Here is a 22,433-nt window from a genome sequence, read left to right as displayed (position 1 = left end):
AAATAACACCATCTCAAAAAGCTAGATGTCAGAGCGCAATACAAATTTGGGACTAGCAAACCCTGTTAAAGATACTGTAGCTAAGACTGCAAGAATTTTCTCCTGACAAAACCCCCAAGACAGACACCCGTAAATTGCACATGTAGGACTACTGTACAGATGGTCACAACACATTGAGCCCCACTTGCTTGCAGGAGAGATACACATACATGCAATTACACTATGTACATTGTATCTTACAGTACAGTCAAATCTACACAACTCAAAAACTAGTAATCGCATCAAGTCGCCAGTACCTACTGTACTAGAACCCAGTCCTTTATCTTATTTTGTTTTTTGACCCCTCATACATGTAAGTCAAATTTTCTCAAGTCAAACCTTCTTCAGTCTCAAAAGATTTTACTTGGGTAGAGTTGACTGTACATGAACATGTACGTGTTTTACTTTGAGAAGTACAGTATACAATTGTACTTTTTTTTTTCACACTTGGCCAAATTTTCAACTTGTGCAACATCGACTGAATGTAGCCTGCATTTATGTGCCACAATTGTGTGTATGTGTGTGTAGCCTGTATGAGATGCTTGGTTGCAAATCCTAGAAGCAGGCACATGTACATGTACTGAGAAGTTGAGTACTCCACCGCACTTCCTGTTTGTCAAATAAGGGGAATAATGACAGTTTTACTGGTAAAAAAATTCTCTCATACATGCACTACCAAAAACTCCTGCTGGGCCCTGTTTTATGAAGAGTTACATTTGATTATATACAGTACTGTAGTTGATTTTTATGGTAAGTCTTATGTGTGGTAAGAAAATTTATAATCGGTTATATCTTTTGATAAAATTGGGCCCTGGTATGTTTCTGAACTTGGCTGGAGTTCTGCATGGACATGCCATGTCTATGTAGATTGATGACAGATTAAAGTCTGCATCAAGGAAAATCTTGAAATAATGAAATTTTGTTCAGTGGTCACTCTCACAAGGCTTGCTCCAAAGACGCCAGTTTTCTAAAGACTAAAAGGTTGATATTATGATAGATGACATTCAAAAAATTTATGCTTGATCTGCTTTTTTCTGAAACAGACTTACGATCAGTATTGATTGCATGTGCAATTCTCCGAGTTATGCTTGATATATTGGGCGTAAATAAATCTAACTCTTGATGAAATGGGCCCCTGGAATGATAGACGAAAGTGTGGGTGATTTACATGTAATTACAATTCCACTTAACGACAGTGGCTATGTACACACACACACACACACACACAGACAATCAATCCAAACCATTCTTTATCTTTTCTTCCTGTATTGATAGGTTTAATCAATACAGGTACTTTACAAATGGAATGCACACACTCTCAAATTCCCCATGTTAGTCTCATTTTATTACAATAGCATGATAGTACAAACAGCTAGCATAAATGAATTCCATATACCGTAGAGAAATTAGAAGGAAGAAAAAACAAAACAAAACAAAATCCATTGAACAAGCACGCAGTGAGTAGTGGTATGTTAGAAATTGTACTACAGACATAAGTGGCTGTTTCTGGTTATGACCATGGATGGTGTGTATCAAATGACCTGGTGAGTATGAAAGAGGATCACTTTGTGTGTTTTCACTGATATCACACAATATACTAGAATAAGTGAATGCAGTGCATCAGGCTTGCACCGTAGAATGTACAATGCACATTATAACAGCACACTATGTATACAGATATACAATGGCTATGAAAAAAGAAAAAGGACGAAAATGTTCAGAAAATTACAGGTTGCACTGAAACTTGTATTTGCATTTTTAAGATGTACACAGAATCTGCAGCATTCTAAAATCATATCCCTTGGAGGAATAGCTGGCAGTCCATGTAAACACTTCTTACCTTCTAGGGGAAAATTATCACTCAATGATGAAAAAGTTAGGGCTCTACCTGTAACTGTCGGCAACTAATGATGCCTGAGATTATCTTGACTGACTGGTGAGAACCATCATATCTGACTAGACAGTGCACTTCCTCATACCAGAGACCAGTTCAAGATTTTGTTTAGATGAGTAATCTGACCTATCTCAAGTTGATAATTATAAGGAAGGCATTTTATGAAGCACTAGAATGTGGAGTAGAGAGGTATTGTATTCAATCAAAATATGCAAGCAGATGAGAAAATTAAAAAGCCATTAAAGCTTTGAATTTAGTAAACGTTTTCCGCAGAGGTGATGGGCCAAAAGTAGATTAGACAATGACAGAATGGTGTAAACAATTCCTGTAAGTATTTGAATGAAATGTTGAAAGATCTCAGATTTAGTTTTCCTTTGCTGCATTTGTCAAGATTTTTTTTTTTGTTATCATCTAGCATTGTAAACTGAATGAGAATGGACTGATCATATCACAGGGCCCAGACTAGATGATAAAATGACCTATCCTCAAAAAATCACTACACAACAGTATCTAAATATGAGGCAAAACACTCATAAAAAAAAAGAATGCAATGTTCTAGGAACCAACATAATATTTGATGACTCTCTCAAACTAGTTACATTTTATTGCTTAAATCAACATATAAATCAACATTAAACTGCATAAAGAAACAAAAACTCAATATAGCATATTGTAACTTACAACATCTGGTACCAATAATGGTTTTGGCTATGAAGATAAAGATTAAGAAACAAAATGTAAGACATAAAAGTTAATTGAATTAGGGTAATTATTATTTATGAGAAATTATTCTCTGCTCACTCTTGGTACAAACACTGAGTGCACCTATTACAATCAAGTTTAGTCCCGTGATGAGACTTGTCACTATGAGAGACTTTTGACTAGCCTCTTATCAACACCAACATTAATTTAAGCCAGTATGGGACATTCTTTACCTTGTGTGATATTTCCCTTTGAGTGGATATTGTCTTTTTTCAACACATGAAAATTGACCACTATTGCGTCATTATTCATATTCAATCAACACATTTGACCACTACTCTTCTGAAAATGGAACCTGTTTGAAAAAGAAGGTAAAATACAAGTTGTTCTCATTATTCAGTCTGAAGGGCAATTTTTCTTGTAGACTGATTTAGATTCACTTATTCTCATGTCTCTTTGTAGACTAAGCCACAAAGATATTCATGAATGTGTTGTCAGGTTGGACAAGACAAGAGTTCCTTACAATCAAAGTCTGTAGAACACCAGGCAGAATAGATCAACCTCCTTTTAAGCGTTGTTTCTAGCCCTTGGCACGCTGTCAACATGAGGTCAGTTCAATTCAAATCAATGCCAGAATAGCTTTCCATGTGTTTCACTGGCAAGGGCAAAATTTGAAAAATAACAGTTGGTATATGATACAAACACATCTGCTATCTGTGTGTTCAACCAAATAAATAAAATAGACAATTTCTATTCAGTGGATCTAGACTAAAACATGAAGTCCTGACTATTTACAGGTCAGGAAGGCCATGCACTCTACAGATTGTGAAAGTGCACGAAAATTACAAATATGCTTGATGAATGTGCCTATGCCTGTTTGAAGCTGCACAGAATTTCAGAAGGACTACAATTATGATATTTAGGCTTAAATGGTCAAATTACAGCTCCACTCATGGAAAATACAAATACATTGAATAATTGCAAATATATGAAATATCTTCACATGCCAATATCATGATCAAAAGCAAAATATATATGTAAATGGGTTTTCAGTTTATTTACGTTTCTTATAAAATAACACTAAGAAGAACAGACAGGGAAGTAACTTTAAAGTCTTCAACTATATTACAAGAACAACGGCTGGAAGCATGGCATACATGTATGGTAATACACAGTGTAGACATTTTGTAGTCAATTTATATACATGCCTTGTTAATGCATGAATACAGAGAGTAGAGAGATGAGAGAAGAATGGGTGTAGAGGATGGCATGATGGGGAAAGGGGGGAGGAGAGGTGTGAATCACACCTCCCTGGTACGATGAGGGTGGCTGACTAATCACAGTAATGGCACAGACAAGGGAGTACAAGCTTTTTCATGCAATCTAGTATGAAAGGTGTAATACTGTATCAATCCCCCATTCACACTAGGTTTTGCTCATTGGACTAGTTCCACACATTTGAAACTTATACCTAAAAAAAAAAAAGAAGAAGAAGATACCTTCACTGTTGACACATAAGTGGACACAAATCTTTGAGCACACAATGTTCCGCTTCCCATGTGGCCAGAATCAATTAGGATTGTAGTATTTGTTCTCATGAAAAATTGTGCTTAGAAAAATAGTCTAATTTCAGTTTTCTGCTTTAAAGTAAAAATACCTCCTTAAATTCTGGCTCAAGAAATATATTTGTTGAAAATTATCTACCTTTGATTTTATTTCTTATTTCCTCAGAATGAATGAAACATGAATCTGAATATAATTTACTTATAGCATTTGTTTGTGCTTTTAATACTCTGTATGTAGCTGCTACCTATTTTACCTCTCACACTTCATCTGAGTAGAGATATCTAGCCTTTCAAGATTTGGTCTGCATGATGATGTGTGATTGTCTAGAGGTAATAGAATACAATAGTAGATTTTGGTAAGAGTACTCTTTCATGTAGAATAAATGTCCACAATATATTTGCTGTAGTCAGCATCAACTATCAAAACTGCATGGACAACTTTTCAATGTTTTTGTTTCTTCTCTTCCATTACAAAAAAAAAAAAGCATATGCAGAGGTTTGGTATATTTATTCTATATTTTTGGGTTTTGCCTGCTTCAGCTATAATGTCAGTTAGAATTGTATATTAGTGAATGTGCAAGCATGTAGATGCATATATGTGTGTAAAAACAGTGAAAACTTCAGTATGTGAACAGATTTAATACTCCTGTATTTGTGTATTGAACATAAAAACTCATTTGACTTCCTAAAACAGCTACATATCTCTTTCAACAATTACAGGACCAACTAAACAGGGCCAAACTGATATATGTAAATGGAAATTACATGAATTATCAAATATGTGAAGACCAATGGGCATTACCATTACAAGATGTACCTTGCTTCTAACTCACTTCCTCTGTAATGTACAAAATTCCTTCCAAAAGATTCACCAAAATGTGTAAATATAAGTTTGTATTTACAATACAATTCATAATCAAGATACATACTTTATATTTCACAAAATTTACATAGAAAGTTACATAAACATACATTAGATTTACTGTCTTCTTTTCCTTACATTCAATTTGATGAGAGTTCTCAATATTTTCCAAGAGTTAAAAATAATCATTTCAACATACCCAAAATAAATGAAGCCAAGCAGTTTCCTACTTAGCATGACTATATTTCTCTACTGATCTTTGCAGCTTCCAGAAAATTTTACCTAAAAACAGCAAAATTTCTCAGCGAGAAGATCCAGCTTTGATATATTCACATTTGTGTGCATCAGACTTTGAGAAAAAGGACTGCATGAAAACACTCTTCAAATACATGAATCACTTGTATGCTGACACTGATGTGCCACTAATTCTACTTTGCAATGCACTCCATCTCTGCTTAGCTTTCTACCCTACACGTTTGATGTGCATACAAGGCAGTTATCTGATGGGATACTATCCCATAATATCACAGAATTTTATGTGAACATAACATGCAGGAAATATCACCGTCATTGCAATAGTAAAAGCAGTGATAGAATAAGTGACACATCCACGATTACAGTGACAGCTTATTACATGCCTCACATTAAATGCTTCATTGAATATGTTCTGGTTCCAACACAGTCCAGGATGAGGGGTTTTACAGTTTAAATGGCCACTCTACAACATGCAAAGTGATTTCATTCAAATGCATGAGAACTGTCACTGCAAATGCTTGAGAATGTGTGTTATGCCCACATAGAGGCTGTTGTGTGTCTGATGAAAGACTAATATATAGTGACATGAATGTGGGCATGAGACAATATCACTGTAGGCTGGTGTGTAGAGTGGAGGCTGTCACACGTCTTAGTCTTCATCTGACCACTCTGCTTCATAGTCACTGGATACCTGGCTGTCCTCTTCATCTGAGCTGAGCTCTACTGCAATACGTCGTCTCAGGATGGCCTCCACACTGTTGGGTGCTGGTTCACTGTGACGCTGCTTTTCTTCCTGTACCTCCACCTTCCGTAGCTTCATACCTGCAATGGTGACATCGCAACAGAGGATTAGAAAAGCTTGTGCTTTCATTGAAGCCTGGGTTGGTACTTACCAACAGATGCCCAAATTTCCCCACCAAAAATTAAGAAAAAATAAAATCCATCAAGAAAAATTTGTGACAAGGTGATATGTGACATACAATATTCTATCATCACGCTCAAGTTACCAGATCAGTGTAACAAATTTTGTTTTATTTCAAAGGTATATGGATGAAAAATCAATCTTCAAAGCATACGCATTCTTGTTTAATCTTAACTGAGAGCTGGAGTCATCCTGGTATACTGAGTGTAGGTATTGAATGATCTACACAAGTATGTACATCTGTAGTGAACATGACACCAGCCCCTCCACCCCCCCCCCCCCAAAAAAAAAAAAAAACCAAACATTTTTTTACTACAGTGTGTCAGGCTCAAAATATTTTGATATTTAGCAGCTTTAGTGTGAGTAAGCTATCTGACAAGGTGTATGAGAATGAAAAAGGTAAAACAAGGAAAAGTAGAAATTACGCGGTGCGTAATATAATATGTCCCCGCCGGAAATAGCATTTTGTAGCAAAATGTACAATATAGGTAAAAAATCAAGGTCAAAGGTCAAAGAAGTCAAAGGTCAAAAGTCTGTGTACAAGTTTTGAAGCCCTCACCTAGTGCCATCACATAAAGCAAACGGAATCCAAATCGGGTTAGAAATGGCGAAGGAGTAGCATTTTGTAGCCAATGTACAATATAGGTCAAAAATCAAGGTCAAAGGTCAAAGAAGTCAAAGGTCAAAATTCTGTGTACAAGTTTTGAAGCCCTAACCTAGTGCCATCACATAAAGCAAACGGAATCGAAATCGGGTTAGAAATGGCGAAGGAGTAGCATTTTGTAGCAAAATGTACAATATAGGTCAAAAATCAAGGTCAAAGGTCAAAGAAGTCAAAGGTCAAAATTCTGTGTAGAACTTTTGAAGCCCTCACCTAGTGCCATCACATAAAGCAAACGGAATCGAAATCGGGTTAGAAATGGCAAAGGAGTAGCATTTTGTAGCAAAATGTACAATATAGGTCAAAGGTCAAGGTCAAAGGTCACAACTGAAATTCTGTGTAGAAGTTTCAAAGCTCCCATGTAGTGCTATCATATAAAGCAAACAGAATCAAAATTGGCTCATAAATGACAGAGAAGTAGCAAATTGAACATTTTGATCACACACGGATGCACACACGGACGGACACACGGACACACGGACACACACACGTACGGAGCCCCGTTTCATAGTCCCCTGCTCGAACTCGTTTGGCAGGGACAAAAAAAAATTCTAATTGGGAGAAGCTCTGACCTTCTTTGATGGCTGCAAGTAAATCACTCCTTGGATCACTGGCCTGAACAGGTGGTGGTCTGTTTGGCGAGCTGACGGCTGGTGTCTCCGAGTTCAGTGATGGTGTCTGAGGGGCTGCAGGAAGCTGAAAGCTTGGTGCTGGGCCTGGTGGTGGTGGTGGTATTGGGACGTTGTTTTGCGCAGGTGCCTTATTCTGTATACCTCCGATGGGTGGTGGAGGGGGTGCGGCTGGACCCCCCAAAGGAGGCGGGGGAGGGGGAGGAGGAATGTTGTTTGGAAGAGGCTGAGCCGAGACAGGTGGTGGAGGAGGTGCAGGAACTTGGTTGTTGACTGCCGTAGGTTGTGGGGGAGGGGGAGGAGGCGGTAGGTCATTCGATGCGAGGCTAGAGTGACCGGATGTTGCTGAGCTAAGGGAGTTGTGGTGAGGCACGTCAGGTGGAGGAGGTGGCATGTTGTATGGCATCTGAGCTGCCGGCTGCTGCTGCTGGCTGGCTGGCCGAGCGGGTGCGGGTCTGACCGGTCTAAGCACCACATCTCCATTCATGGGTTGCTGGCCTGGTAAGGGCTGCTGTGAAGCAGGGGGTGGTGGAGGTGGTCCCTGGGCCGGTGGCCCATGGGAAGGTTTCTTTCTCTGTGTCTGCCCATTGATGCCAGAGTCGTCAGAGGGTGTACTGGAAATGATTGAATCCGAGTGTGTAATTCTTGGCTTGTTTTGGTCATGATCAATCTCATTGGAAGAGACATGACTGTGTGATATACTTTGTGATGGTCTTTTGTCTGCAAACTCCACTCCACCAGCATACATCTGATAGCGAGCCTTACGCGTATTGACTGGGACCTTTGGCTGCTGGCCTTTTTCTGCAGCAGGCTTTTTCTGTTGTACAAAGAAAAGAAAGACAGAGATGATGAAGAACAAATAGAACTGATAAACAAGTGCAAGTCACATTAGAGCATCAAGACCTACTTGAATGGTAACATGAATTCACTTCATATGACAAATGTTTCCCTTACACGGACAATAAATCACTACTTCCAGTAAATAAATGATACCAAAGCGAGAAAAAAAGTATTACACATGGTACTTTCAGCGTCTTCAGTATGAAAAAGCACCTTATTGTGTCACAGTATTTTTTTCATATATACATTTAAATTTACTCTTGTTCCAAATTTTTTTTCGAACACTGTTTTCAAGACACTACCCTTTGTGTCACAAATTCATGATAAAACTTGTGAAACCTTTGACACGGATTTTGATATGAAGCAATGAATGCTAAGAGCTAAGATCAGATGTGGTATGCTTTCACACCTGCCATAAATGTGTTTGGGTTTTGTTTTTGTTTTGTTTTTTCTCCTATAGAGGTTGACCTACTTTATTATACTATTATTGTAAACAGAAGAGTTAGAGAAGGAGAAGAAACCACATTGTAGAATCTCTCCTTTGCAACCATGCTCTGTGCTGCAGAAAAGTTCTGCGCTCTATCAAAGGTGTTAATTGCTTTGACAAAAGACGGCACTTTTGTTTAAGCATGCATCACTCGCCTATCAACAAAACCAGTAAGCAGCTGTTCGCTATCTCTTTTATCAAATTTTATTACTATTATTTTTATCATTTTCATTGTATACTTTGATATGTTTTGTAAGTTGCATTTGTTGGTTGTCTCTCACTTTCATTTTGTTAGAGCTCGAAGCTTGTTCAGCCCCCCACCCCTTCACTCATGCTGTTGCTATTTCACTCTTTTCCTATTCTTTATCCCTCTGTTGTTGCTTACAATGTTGCCTCCCATTCATCCTTATCCTGCTCAGGTTGCCCCCTATTATGCTTGGGATCATCACTGACCCTCCTTGTGTGTCTTTTGTCTGTCCACCCTCCTGCTTTAATCCCCTCCCTTACTTGTTGGGCTTCTTGCCCATGACTTCCAACCTTTTGTTTTCTTCATACTGTGTCCCTAGCCCTCCCCTGGCTGCGCTTGTTGTGTGCAGTCCTTACTGTGATTGTTTTCCCTGCCTGTTTATCATTTTGCCTCCGACAAAGATTCTGCTAGGATTGAAAGTTAAGGCCCCTTTTGATCCTTTTTTATACTTTCAGCAGCAAAATGTGTAGGGAACAGGACGTGCCAGCAAAAAATAGTAAAAAAAAAAAAAAAAAAAAAAAATGTAACATGCTACTAAACAAGCAGAAACACCAATCAGCCCATAACTTTAGTCTGAAAGATTTAACAGCTTAAATTTGTTAAAATCACTAACTTCTTCTTTGGTCTCTATATATCTAACATCTATGGAAGAGCAGTATGGAGCATGGAACATCAAAGCCAAAGAAATGCTATGAAAGCATTCGATTGTCATGCTATAGAACCTACACATGAATTTGCACAAATCGTGAAGAGATTCCACTCCTTTTTGTAATGGCTCCCTGGTTTACATTCATATAGTAAAAGCATGTCGGTGCCAATACTTATCCATTCCAGCATGTTCATTTCCTATTTAAACTGAAATCTGAGCTTAATTCACATGCTTCAAGTGCCAATAAATTTCATTAAAAAAAAAAGGGGGGGGGGATTCTGTATAATGTGAGTGAATATGTGAGGGATAAATATACCTGTAGCATGGACCGAGTCTAGGGAAAGTGTGCAACAAATAGTGTACTCTGTGACTGGCATTCTTCCTGTCTCATATCCTGGTGCTTTCACAAAATCAACATACACTGTATTATCACTTTCCATTCCTGAATCCACTCATTATAAGCCTGCCTTTTTATACTTTGATCTCTCACACAGAACAGGACAAACCTGTGTCTCTTGTGGGGAATCATCAGTCTCAAAAAACCCAAAACAGGTCTTTTCAAGTAGAACTATAGAGGTATTTAATCATGTCACTCTGTACATGTAGATAATGGCTTGTAATAGTTGTGTCTTTCCACACTAGTTTGCAGGAGGCATGCTTTCATTGGCCAAACAACGTAAGTTATTTATCCTTTCAAACTTCAGACAATATACAACCATATAACATGGAATGGCAACATTACATAGGACTTAGAGTAAAGTGATACCATTTACGATGTACACAAAGTGTATATGAACTCTATTACATTTCAAAGTAAGTAAAAACAGCAAATCAAATGACAATAACCCTCCCAAACAGCATTGCCAGATGAATGTTGTATTACTTTTGGTTTGCTACTCTCAACTCCTCAGCTTAGTTTTATTCATTTCAGGCTTTCTCATTTGACACATTTGAAAGGGGAATACTTATATCAGGATTAAAAGAGATTGAGAGAGGAAAGGTATGCTGAAAAGTCAAGGCCATGAACATGAGGAAGAAAAATCTCGCCACCAGCAAAGAGTCATGCCATCATTCCTATCACTTACCCGCTTTCTCTTCCGTTTGCGGATGTTGTTTTCAATATCTTTTCGTTGTTCATTACACCATCTCTCAAAGAAGAATTTGGGATCTGTGTAGAACTTCAAGCCATCCTTGCCATCTTCCCTGCAGAGTCAAATAATGCAAACGAAAATAAGTCAAGAAATTCTGGCCAGGAGTCCTGTTTGTACCACATTTCCTACACATCAAACATGGCTGGCTGGTGAAGACACACAAAGAACTTAAAACACTAGTGCCTTGTTGAAACTTTATTATATGTTCAATATCATGGGCTGCTCTGTAAAAAAAGATGCTAGTGTTTGTGTCTTATCTAATCATTACTCTATACCTGATTGGTCTATCTGCTCGCATGTGTGCTCATTCCGATTAGATTTTAAAGATAATACAAAGTTTTGGTACCTCAAAAGTTTCCCTGAATTTTCTTGTCTTAGTTTGTGTTTCAGGTTAAACTACCTTTCATATAACTAACACTGTGAGACTTACTCACCCCAAAGTGCTCTCATGTCTTAGTAATCATGCAATAATGGTTTCGTACCAGAGCCGCCGCCGTACGGCGGCGAGGTAGTATACGTATTGTACAAAACCATTATTGCATGATAACTGCGACCAGCAGCATGCAGCCCCATACGCATCAGCTATTAAATGCGACCAGCAGCCCCATACGCATAGCGTAATGGGGCTTCGCATTGTAGCATTCAGGATCATGACAGATTTAGTATCGCGGGTAAATATCAACTTAAAATCCAAAAATTTCTTCAATTCGAAGACTTACCAATTAAGTTGAAGTATTGAAAACAGGCTTCGGGCAACGTTTGGTTCTGCCAATGGTCCCTTTCTGTTCGAATTGATGACTGAATGTGACTCGGTCGAGAGGACCTTGGGAGAGCTACATACACTGAATACTACGGGCAGCGCATGCGCACACAAACATTTTATCCGTTCATGGATTTGAATTTTGTGCGCATGTGATGTGTGCGCATGCGCTGGCCGTATAGTATTCAGCGTATGAAGCTCTCCCAAGGTCCTCTCGACCGAGTCACATTCAGTCATCAATTTGAACAGAAAGGGACTATTGGCAGAACCAAACGTTGTCCGAAGCCTGTTTTCAATACTTCAACTTAATTGGTAAGTCTTCAAATTGAAGAAATTTTTGGATTTTAAGTTGATATTTACCCGCGATACTAAATCTGTCATGATCCTGAATGCTACAATGTGAAGCCCCATTACGCTATGTGTATGGGGCTGCTGGTCGCAGTTAATTGCATGATTACTAAGACATGAGAGCACTTTGGGGCGGGTAAGTCTCACAGTGTTAGTTGAATGAAAGGTACTTTAACCTGAAACAAAAACTAAGACAAGGAAATTCAGGGAAACTTTTGAGGTACCAAAACTTTATATTATTATCTTTAATAGCCCAATGGGAGTGAACTTCACACACTGACAGCACATTGTATTTTCAAACTGAAATCATTGTTCGATCTCTGCAGCAATTTACTTTATCTACATTATTGTACATAAAATCCTTTGTGTTGTCACAAAGTTAGTGGTTTTGGAAAATCAAAGGAAACATTTATTCACCACTATTAAATAAAAGATGGCGATCATTTGACATTAAATGCTTTCAAGGTCTGATTCGCACAGTGAATCAGATACATGTATCTACCCAACACATGGTACAGCCACTGCTTTACCTGAACCGATTAAGACCTTGAAGTGCTGGAGTAGAGTCAGCTTTACTATACATCTCATGAAGAGCAATTGGACGTGTTTCAAGTCCAAGCAACATAGTGTCAGGTTTCTCTGAGTTCTGGTAAGGCATGGCATCCTCATCATAGAAAACTATTCCTGAGTGCATTGGCAGCAGTGGGATTAAGACATGTACAACTTGAACATCATGGCTACCGCCTTGTAAAACATTTGTGTTTACATTGTATCATCGTTGCCATGACAACTCACCTCATCACGGAACACCAGCTTTGCATGGATGTCATTCTCATGCAAAATGTACTGAGGAAATTCAATGAAACTTCCCGAAATTCAATGAAACTTCCCCATCCAGACAATGTTATTCTTGATCAAACATGCATGTTGTGAGGACAAACATTGTTCTCTCTATGTGACAGCAATACTAGACATGGGAACACTCCATACACTTGGCTTCATTGTTCAGGAGTTCTTAAACCTCTCAAGAAGTGCATCAAACTTTTGATAGAACGAAATTACACATAGTGATCAAGGTACACTATAATCAATCAATTAAACACTCTACCATCATTAAAACCACTTTAATACATTTCTTAATGATAGAGTTTGCATTCATTTTCTTGAACAGTGCAAAATCAGAACATCAAAATAATTGCACTATGTGTAAATGAACACAGTACCAGTTTCAGGTACCAGGTATACTGTAATTGATATGTATTTCATCACTTGACCAGTGCAGTTTTGTATGAAAAAATGTGTTTTTTTTAAATAACTTGTATAATCTGAAGAATTTAGATTCTGTGGTACGAAAAGTATCCTGACATTGCCCAGAAGTCTTCCTGCTCTCCAATCAAATGAAGAGTTCTACTACAATGAACACCATCTGCAGAGAGCTCCCATGTCTTGCATTGCAAATAAAAGAATGAGGACATGCCATCATACAGTGAGTCCCAGCTACCTGAATTGGTTGAGTAGAGAAAGCTTGGGCGGCTTCTCACATCTCATGTAGGTCTCCCTCATAGCTGACGGCATGGTGGGTGAGGATACCACCTCAGTGTCAAGGGCCAATGAACTTTTGAAGGCTTTGCGCATGTGAATGTCTTGAAGAGAGACTAGTGTAGAGGAAGGGTATGAGAGAAGGAGGGGTGGAGTGGAGAGTGGAGATCAGAGAGCAAAGTTGGTAAATGAATGAACAAAATAATAACATGATAACCAAAAACATGATACTATAAGATATGTTGAAAGAAAACATCTATTCAAATACAGTGATATAGCTACATTACACTTGTACATTATTGAACTCAAAGCAACAGATACTTTCTGTGAAAGTGGGGACACTTTACAGTGTACATATCAGGAAAATTTGAACGATGAGGGTCACCATATCATCTACAGATTTGTCCAGATCTCTGACCAAAAAAATAGACAATTGCTGAACACGATTTGCCTACAGATTATTACAACAAATCAACTCCCCCAGTTTTCATGTACAATAGTCAATTACAACGCATTTGATACATCATGAACACAGTCACACAGAAATGCATACCAGGTTCCTCTTCTAAGGATATGCAGAATCATGATCATAACTATGAAAGGCAAATAACTGATAAGTACACAAGTATTCCATACAGTGTCACGATCCAAAAAATGTGAATAATCATTTCTAAAATATGTTAAACTAGAAATGTCGCTACAGCGACTGGTTATACCCCCGTCAAACAACATTTCATAAGCTTTGGTCAAAACAACATTTGATAAGCTTTGGTCAAAAAACTGAGGAAGTAGTTAAATCCGCAAGATCTTTCCTTGATCTTCTGCCATTAATATGCCGTTACCATGGCAACGTACTTTCGGGTACTGTCGAAAAATGCGTCTTGCACATCTACAACCAAAGGCACACGTCTGTACCAAGTTTCATGGAAATTGGGCAAAAACTGAGGAAGTAGTTTGCAACACAAAATTTTCCATCATTTTGGCTCATAATATGTGAGCTGTTACCATGGCAACATACTTTTTGTCACTGTCAAGAAATGTGTCATGCTGACCTATATCCTAAGACAAACATTCAATATGAATTCCATGAGAATTGGAAGAACACTGATGAAGCAGTTTTGCCATGAAGCATTTTGCCCTATATTTTACCAATAACATGCCGTTACCATGGCAACGCACTTTTTGCCACGGCGGAAATATGTGTCTTGCACATTAACATATTCAGATGAACATCTGTACCTAATTTCATAAAAATTGATCAAAAACTGTGGGAGGAGTTCGCGACGCAAGATTTGTACCCATTTTTGCCCATAATATGCCGTTACCATGGCAACGTACTTTTGGGTACTGTCAAAAAATACGTCTTGCACATCTACAACCCAAGGCACACATCTGTGCCAAGTTTTATGGGAATCGGTTGAAAACTGAGGAAGTAGTTCGCGACGCAAGATTTGTACCCATTTTTGCCCATAATATGCCGTTACCATGGCAACGTACTTTTGGGTACTGTCAAAAAATATGTCTTGCACATCTACAACCCAAGGCACACATCTGTGCCAAGTTTTATGGGAATCGGTTGAAAACTGAGGAAGTAGTTCGCGACGCAAGATTTGCAACGGACCGACCGCCCGACCGACCGCCCGACCGACCGCCCGACCGCCCGACCGCCCGACCGCCCGCCCGACCGCCCGACCGACCGTCCGCTGATTCCTATATACCCCCTTCAAACTTCGTTTGGCGGGGGTATAAAAAAAAAAGAATCAATGCTAAGTATTATTAACAATTATAAAATGGGTTCAAGAATGTAGCCAATAGGAAGCGCTGAAATGAGACACACCTCCTTCCTTTACTTCAGTACAACTGCACTGCCTGTAATCCTATGGTAGATTGCCGATCGTCTGTGCGCGCGGCAGCTCCTTTGATGAATTGCATGCATACGCGTACGCGCTGTCAATCCTGTAAACAACTTCTAGTTCGGGCTGCTGCCGGCCGGCCGGCCTGTCTTCCCTTGTGCATAACATAATATGTGGCGTACGTACGTATACTGTACTATACGTACACTTTGTACAGTACAGTAGACCAAGCGTTTTGGGACCGGACGCGTACATGGAGTCACTTTGAAGAGCAAATCCAACGATTTAGCAGGTTAATTCTCACGCCGTTTTCAGAGTATGTTGTCTAGTAGGCCTATATGAGGAGTCTATATCAAGTCTTTAAGGTAAAGGGTGCATATTCTATGTAAAATAAGTAAGTTTTCATGCGGGTGTCCGGAAACCCAACCCCCCATTATACTTATACTGTATGTGCGGGACTTCCGCGAGTGCGACGTGCGTAAAAGTTTGGGACGAACATCTTCGGACGTCTTGACCCACAAAGGTACGTGAAAAACGTTGAAAAATGATGTTAGTTTTCGAATTTTCGACCCATTTTATAAAACAAATGATGCACAGGATTATTTCGTGGCGTTAGTGTAGGCGTAGCTCACTCTCGGGTATTTACAATGTAGTGCAACATGCACTCGGCTTCGCCTCGTGCATGTTTCACAATTGTAAATACCCTCGAGTGCACTACGCCTACACTAACGCACTCTATCCTGTGCATCATTAGTATATCAACTGTCTTGATGTCCTTTTTTGATACACTGTATACCGATCTGTTGCTTTCTTTCATGTTATGTTTATAGAAACTCCCCTTTCAGGCACACTAAAACTATCAAATCATCTGAAATAAAATGTCAAAAATCGATGGTGCTTCTGCTGCGCATTCAACAAGGTACCAAGATAAAAAACAAAACAAAACAAAACACTCATTGACAATATGATGTTCAATGAAAACAATATGTTCTACAGTACTTCTAACAATGAAATTATTTTCTGTGAATACTACATGTATCAGTACACGTACCGGTAAATGATGATTGACAGGTGTGACACAAATTTCAAATTATCAAACATACAATGTACACTACATTGAATCTTATCTGCTAAAGTTCAAGAAGATAAAATAAAAAAATCTACATCCACAGTCCCAGATCTCTAGAATGGCAGGATTTATGAAAAATTGTGACAATCATGATGTAAAGATGTTGAACAGAAACATTTACAATGAAATTCTATTCTACAATGTACAGGTAAATTCTCATACATTGTAATCTCTCTTAACAAGCTACTTTATGCAAACTGTACATGTACACACACACATATTGCCAAATAACCTTGACTGGAGTCAAATGATACATGTTGTACAGTACAGTTTGTAAGTATTGTGTACTAATGAGCTCACATTTTGATATTGTGCAATATATTTGTGTGCACTGTGTATTCGCTGAGGGCAATTCTATTCCAGCAGGTCTGCACTAGTCATGGTTGTTTAATGTACCCCAGTGGGCTGCGAATGAAGATAGATTAAATCAGGTCACCCTTCCCTTCCAATGCTGCCAGGTCTTTAAATCTTTTACTAATAAAGTATACATTGTAAATAGACAGCTTGAAACACTCGGCAAAAACACAAATAATATTAGCCTTCATACGTGTATTGGGTGGGGTTTTATTGACTGAAATATCATACCCTTCTGCAGGATGTTTTCATTTTGCAATGAAGGCTATCAGCCATTACTTGTAAGTCTGGCAACATCATGCACATGCTACACTGTATCATGTAAAGAGGGGACATTGTATGCCAGTGGTCACATGACCACAATCACACATTCTAGCATCCTAGTGCAGCAGTGGGGATGAGGAAGAGACCCAAAAGGGCTTTTTACACTTGTAAATTTTTGCTTAGCCCCGGACCAACGGTGGGGCTAAGGGGGGGCCTTAGCCCCACCGTTGGTACGGGACTATCCTTAGCCCACTTTCTGTTTACACTCGTTTTTGCCAAAGTGGGCTAGCCCCACCGATAGTACGGTACTATCTGGCCCTGCAAAATAGCAGGGGTTAGCACCGCAATTGCGGTGCTAGCACCGCAATTGCGGTGCCAAGCAAGTGAGTGTAAACAGAACGAAAAAATAATCCTGGGCTAAGCGACGGAGACGAAGTCCGACCCTCACTGACCAATCAGAAACGAGGTAATCAAGTGCTGCCGGTGCGTGCGTGTACGTGTACAGTACACAGCGTAATTATGAATATTCATGTGGTTTGGAAAGTCCGGGGCTAAGAAATACGAGTGTAAAAAGGTCAGTTTTCTCCTTAGCCCCGGACAAGAGATAGTACGGGACTAATTGGCGAGTGTAAAAAGCTGAAAAAATTGGTACGGGACTAACGATAGTCCTGGGTCAGAGAAAGTCCGGGGTTAAGAAACACAAGTGTAAAAAGCCCTAAAGAGTATTCAGTCACGGTCCAGTGAGATCTACAGCGGTCCCACCCCTCCTGTATAGTGTTGTACGATGAGAATCAAGTGTCACACTGAGAGCTAATTAAACGACGAGAGCATTACGTCACCTGAGTCATTAAGCAGGCTGATGAGTCATCCAATACTGTGGTCTCAGGTCAAGTACTTGTATGGATACTTTTCATGAAATACAAACTACACTGTACATACAATTTATGTACAATGTACTTGTACACCCGTGTAAGTACTGTATACTGTACTACAATGTACATTGTATTCCTAAACAGAGCGATTTAAAGTTGCAATGTCATTACTGTACAATTGTACATACATGTAACCTACAACACCTTTTTATACTTTGTCTATACTCCTCATACTGACCTTTGTACAAAACAGTTGTAATGTACAGTAAGTGCATTTTGTAACTGTCTTTTGCACATTAAAATTGTACATTGTACATTTATAACCAGGGAGATACAACCAAGGGGGTACTAGTATTATACAGTGAACATACATATGTACAATACACTGTACATGATCACACTTTTCTGCGTTGACAATGTACAGCATCTGCATACAGCATACACTCTGAGTGAATAATGCGCAGCTGTACAGTGTACATAGTATACTACACAATTATGTATAGGTGGACCTTGCACACATGTACTTGTAATAATGCATGACAAAATTTTGATACATGATACACGTAGCTCTAACATTGGAGCACTGACACTTCAAACAAGAATCCTTCTGTACACACATGTACAATACGTACTGTAGGTCTGTGTACACATTGTACAATCAAGGAGCTTCTCCTTGGTACAATGTTGTACAATTGTATGATCCAACTGCTGTGTATTCAAATAGCCCTCAATACCCAGGTGTACAGTGCTTTTACAATCTACACTTGTACACATACAAATGTCTTAAATACAACTTGTATGCAGACAGATACACACTGTAATCAACATAATTTGCCACCACTTGTTGTACAATTGCAGGATAAATGTGTGCATACAGTAGGCCTTAACCTTTTCAGAGGTTTTTGTTTTCATGAATTCTAGAAGTCTGGTGCTATTCGCGAATTTAAAGACATGCGAAAACATTGACTCTGACCTCAATAGGAATGTGACATGCACATACTGTACAATATGTACCGGTACATTTCTCTGTTCAGCAGAGACTCCAACTCTCCCGTTTTCGACGGGAGATCTCCCGCCGAAAGCCCATTTTTGCACAATCTCCCGTTCTCCCGTTTGAGATTTGATTTCTCCCGCCCTGGCTGTGTGTCTCCCGGTGGAAAGGATTTCTTACTTATTTCTATCGTATGTTGAAAAAATAAGCCTAAGACAGCACCAGAGAACACCTAGAATCCTAGGAACTTCGCGCTTCGCACACATCAACTTGGAGTCTCCCGTTTGCTAGGGGTTTCGGGCGGGAGAATCTCCAGATCTGAAGGTGCTTGGGGTTGGAGTCTCTGGTTCAGTAATGTACAGCACTCTACAATTGTACTTCACGATTGCAAATTTAAGCACTCGAGAAATCGAGATATCGTAGGGAAGTCCCAATATGTGAAAATCTAGACTCGCTATTAAATTATTCACAGTCTGTATGGCGTGTTATACAGTAGGTCATGTATCGCAATGTCAGAGATGTCAAGTTCAAAAAACTTTTATGAGTGAGATTTTCATGACTCGGCGTCTCGGCGCTCGCGCGCATGCGCACGCGAACGAGGGGGGTGACCCCCTTCCATGGTAGGGAGCTTTTTCAAACTATTAGCTCTTAATGATGCGATCTGGCGCATACTTAAGTGATTATTTTTTACTAACTAGCAGCACCCGTGGAAATCCACGGGTCTGAGGGGTTTTATTTTTTTTTCTCATAATACGATTTTGCACATTTTTATTGAAGAAATAAAAAGAAAAGTCTTCTCATTCTTTCGTTAATTGTGCTGTCTTCTAAATGACCACCCTTCCCAGAAATTTTATAATACATTTTTGTAGTATATGCCAGGCGATCCGGTCCATTGGTAGGGATCATTCCCGCCACTACTTGCTTTTATTATAGAACTGGAGTTTCGAGGGGTTATTTGCACCCGTTAAAGTCCAACAGTTGTCTTGTTGCCCCTCACCCCTCCCCCCCCCCTCACGCACACACACATTTCCACCTCCGCAGGGCAAAAAACAAAAACATTCAGGGAAAAATTACCAAAAACGCAAATGAGATTCCCCGAAAGTTCTGCCCACAGGTTGTTCCCGTTGAAACGGGAAGATATTAACACTATGACTTTGATTACCCCCTGCTCTTGCATCCACGCGGGCACCCGCGGGAATCCACGGCTGGTCGCAAGGCCTCGGTTTGTTTTGTGGTTTTTTTTTTCATGTTTCTTTTCCCCACGTTATGAGAGAAAAATAAGATATTTTCGTCTTCATAATTTTGCTCCCTCCTTGTTGTTTTTAATCACCAAAACTTGGCTTGATATATCATATCAATATAGAACTACATCTGCTTCAGATTGTACATTATCATAATTAATATTAGGCCTACAATTATTGCTCCTATTATTGTTATTATTATATCATTATCCTTATCATTATTATTATTATTATTATTATTATTATTATCATCATCATTGTTATTATTTGGGCAGGGGGAGATCATAGTCATCAGGTTTAATAGGCACCCGTGGGAGTAGGTTCTCACGACCTCGTATTTTTTTTTCTTTAATATTTTTCCCATGTTATGGAAGAAAGAAGAATATATACATCACTGCATTCGTCTTCATTTGCTCCCTCTTTTTTTGTCACCAAAACTTGGTTTGATAGACCATAGAACCACACATTCTATTTCCACTTGCAATTTTAAAAATAGGCGGTCGGCAAAGCGAGGTTTTCCTCTACGTCCGCTCATCTTATGAATATGTATGATTACAGCAGCTCTGCAGTAAACGAATGGACACAGCTGCGCGTGTAATCTGATATGTAAGGGTACGATCGGCAAATATATTTAGCCGCGTCCTAAACACTCTGCGTACAATGACACCGGACTTGAGAGCAAACGGCGAGCAAACTAAATGACCTACCTGAGCTGCATATAGTATTCTGCAGTTGTGCAAAATACAATTACATAACCAACGTTCGTTGTTTTCATTTGGGGACGCCAATAATGGCGAACTGTACGTAAATGCCCTTGTAGTCCATGTCACGCACACACAGATTCGTGAAACCATCGTCAATACATTCAGTACACGTAACAGGCGGAGGCAAAGGTACATCACAGAACTATATACACACAGTGTAGAGTGTGTATAGAGTTCTGCGAGGTACATTGTATGTGTGCGTGCGCGTCCGCCGGAAGATGTCAGAGATTTCGCTGCACCATCATCTTTAGTATCCCCCAGTGTCTCTGCAAGCTAAAAGATGGAAGATCGAGAAAGCAGGAGGCCAGCGCAGGTTCCGTGAATATTGAAACGCTCGGCTCTTTCGTCACGCACAAAAATGCATTATGCATGTAGCTAATTAATTTTTCTTTTTCGTCCTCGACGTCGACACGGAGGCGGAGAGGGGACGAAACCCGCGCCATTCGATGTAGGATACTCTCCTGCGGCCGACGGCACCGGTCGCAACTGCCCGGAGCCGACGGCTCGGGAGGAGATAGAGAAACCAGCAACGCCGAAATAAAACAGGAAATACATAAGGCCGCGACAACAACAACAACTTCGAGTATTATAGTATAGGATTTTGAAAGACAAAAGGAAAATATACCTTCAATTGCTACTATCACTTTAATCCTTTGAGCTATGCTCCTTATTTTTGGCCCAAATTGCAGACTTCACCCGATGCGTGACAAAAATGGGTGCCATGCGTGAGATCGTGAGACAGACCCTAAATGCTTGAGTCTCACGCAGAATGCGTGAGACTTGGTAGCTCTGCAATGTACATGTATTTCAGACTGTGATCACTGTACACACACTCTGGTACTCCCTTGCACACTTTACTGAATACATGTACAATGTACTGTATGATACATGCTCACAGTGCTGGAATACAATATTGTGCTCCTTGTGGAGTGTGAAGAAATCAATTACACTGTAGAGCAATACAAAATGTGCCTGTCCAATGTACTGTAAAAGTGGTTTCTTTCGTGGTGGTTTTATTTTCGCGCTTTTCGCGCTTTGAGGTTGAACCGCGAATTTAACATCACGAGAAAATGTTTTGAACTCGTCGGTTGTTACAACGTTATCATTACCGACCGCGAATTTAAACACACGCGAAAAAGTCGGCATCGATGGAAACCGCGAAAGTTTCTGCACGCGAAAGAAACCACTTTTACAGTACTGCACTACAAATACAGTGTACATCTTCAACAAAAAACTACAGGCCTAATGACAGACCAATTACAATGTATTCTTCATGTTCATTTGGATTATTACACAAAATATATTTTCTATCATTGTACAGTACATGTTGCTGTATTTGTATTCTTTAAAGACAGACAATGAGGTACATCTTAATGTCTATTCACATTGTACCACTGTAGCATGGTACTGAGTAA

The 22,433-nt window shown here is 39.4% G+C and overlaps 1 protein-coding gene across 1 annotated transcript in view; it reads right to left on the bottom strand.

The window, feature by feature from the left end:
- Positions 1 to 2,978: 2,978 nt before the first annotated feature.
- Positions 2,979 to 22,433, bottom strand: part of LOC139740181 (uncharacterized) — a 39,359-nt gene continuing 19,904 nt past the window's right edge. The window contains exons 3-6 of the mRNA XM_071650769.1: positions 13,513 to 13,666; positions 10,838 to 10,955; positions 7,473 to 8,346; positions 2,979 to 6,139 (exon numbers count right to left, since the gene is read on the bottom strand). Of these exons, the coding sequence (XP_071506870.1) occupies positions 5,967 to 6,139; positions 7,473 to 8,346; positions 10,838 to 10,955; positions 13,513 to 13,666 (1,319 nt within the window). The 3' untranslated portion in view covers positions 2,979 to 5,966. The remainder of the gene's footprint in view (positions 6,140 to 7,472; positions 8,347 to 10,837; positions 10,956 to 13,512; positions 13,667 to 22,433) is intronic.

Source organism: Diadema antillarum, unplaced genomic scaffold (genome assembly GCF_040938485.1).
Source record: "Diadema antillarum isolate AM-2024a unplaced genomic scaffold, OU_Dant_1.0 seq00000839_RagTag, whole genome shotgun sequence".
In the NCBI taxonomy this organism is placed as follows: domain Eukaryota; kingdom Metazoa; phylum Echinodermata; class Echinoidea; order Diadematoida; family Diadematidae; genus Diadema; species Diadema antillarum.
This window is presented reverse-complemented; position numbering and strand designations above follow the sequence as displayed.